The following is a 1658-nucleotide window of genomic DNA, read 5'->3' as shown; positions in this document are numbered from 1 at the left end:
GGTCAAACCCCCTATTCGTTGGTAAAAGAGTAGCCCAAGAGTTGGCGGTGATGACAAGCTGCCTTCCCTCTAGCCTTACACTGCTAAATTAGGGACGGCAAACAAACAATTCTTTTACTACACAGTTCTTATAATTCTGACATTATTACTGGATGGTAAAATATTTCTTGAAGGTCCAGATAAACCAAGAGTGGTCACTTCGGAAACAATAAAGTCATCTTAAGGTTTATTTAATGGTTTTAGTAAGGAAAATACTGATTGTATATTAAGAGACGTTTTATGGGCAGAAACATACCACTCCTTCCTGCTAAACTTGGGACGTAGTTTATAAAGAGAGAGAGAAAAAAAATTGAAACCATAATATGAAATTATAACAAAACTACAAATTTGATACTTACTTATTTCGTCAATTGGTTGTCCATCAATCCAGTACCAGTTCTTCAGTCCTGCTTCTTTGACTCCTCCCACCCAGTATAACACGTAAGATCGACTTTCGTCAGCAGACTCTACGAGGGACTGAAGTACCATTTTTTGCTTGAGAGATTGCGCAGTGGCTAATCTTGCACCAGATTCGACGCAGATATCATTCGCCTTAGACCACTTAACTTCCGGGTACGAGATTAACAAATAGCAGGTGTTATTCAAAAGTCGAAACATTTGACTGTCACATTGGTTGGCGACTGCTTCGTTTTCGTCTAAGCCAAAATAAACATTAATATTTCTTTCAGTAAGACAAAAAAATTATATCTAAAAAATAATGAAAATACGGATTAAAAATAAAGTCGCGATTTTAGATTTTCAAACATTACCCAGAATTCAGTGAACGTTATGAATATTACTAAGAATAAGATGACTAGTGCTGAAGTACTTAAAAAATAAAATGTACCGAGCAGCAAAGACGTAACAAAAGGTGGTGGTAATATAAGTTCTTATTTTCTAGATACATAATTACTTTCATAATCACTGAGAATTCTAAGCATATTTATAGTGTAGTTGACAAATAACAACTGAAGTTAGCCCTATCAACATATGAAGTAATCTGACCAGGATATACAAAGCTATGAATATGAAAGAAAGCAATATAAACGGTCAAATAATTGTTTGATAAATACTTGAGGTAATATCAACCGCTTGTTCAATAATTAGGCCTAAAAATATTAATTGTTTGTAAGTTTGAACTTACTTCTTGCGTTCCACAAATAATTCATACACACACCCATATACATGTTTCGCCAAAAAATGTTCTAGGTTTGTTTGGTAATTAGGCCTAAAAATATTAATTGTTCGTAAGTTTGAACTTACTTCTTGCGTTCCACAAATAATTCATATTGTTAAGTCTCTGGTCGTTTGTTAATTACTCGTAAAAATACTTTCCGAAAAACTTCAGCAATACAAGTCCTTTCTCAAATAAAACTAGTTTATTCTTTCTCAATTCAACTTTGCAATACACTCAATTTCCACAGTCACCTTAACTTCAACACGCGCTATAATTTACAACGAACGATTCACGCACTTTACATACTACCGCGCTTGACTCAATTGTCCGTTTATATCTTCAATCTCTCTATCTGCTATATAATTCTAATTCCGATTAATTATTTCGCTTTATCTGGCGCACTTATATACAAGGATAGAGGGCGCCTAGCAAATACTGGATT

The 1658-nt window shown here is 34.2% G+C and overlaps 1 protein-coding gene across 1 annotated transcript in view; it reads right to left on the bottom strand.

The window, feature by feature from the left end:
• Window positions 1-398: 398 nt before the first annotated feature.
• The window catches only part of LOC111083872 (neuropilin-1-like), a gene marked incomplete at both ends in the record, with an annotated part of 8106 nt that continues 6846 nt past the window's right edge, over window positions 399-1658 (bottom strand). The window contains one exon of the mRNA XM_022380589.1: window positions 399-695. Coding sequence (XP_022236297.1) covers window positions 399-695 — 297 coding nt within the window. The remainder of the gene's footprint in view (window positions 696-1658) is intronic.

Source organism: Limulus polyphemus, unplaced genomic scaffold, assembly GCF_000517525.1.
Source record: "Limulus polyphemus unplaced genomic scaffold, Limulus_polyphemus-2.1.2 Scaffold11766, whole genome shotgun sequence".
Lineage (NCBI taxonomy): Eukaryota > Metazoa > Arthropoda > Merostomata > Xiphosura > Limulidae > Limulus > Limulus polyphemus.
Note: the sequence above shows the minus strand (reverse complement) of the source record. Positions and strands in the feature narration are given on the sequence as shown.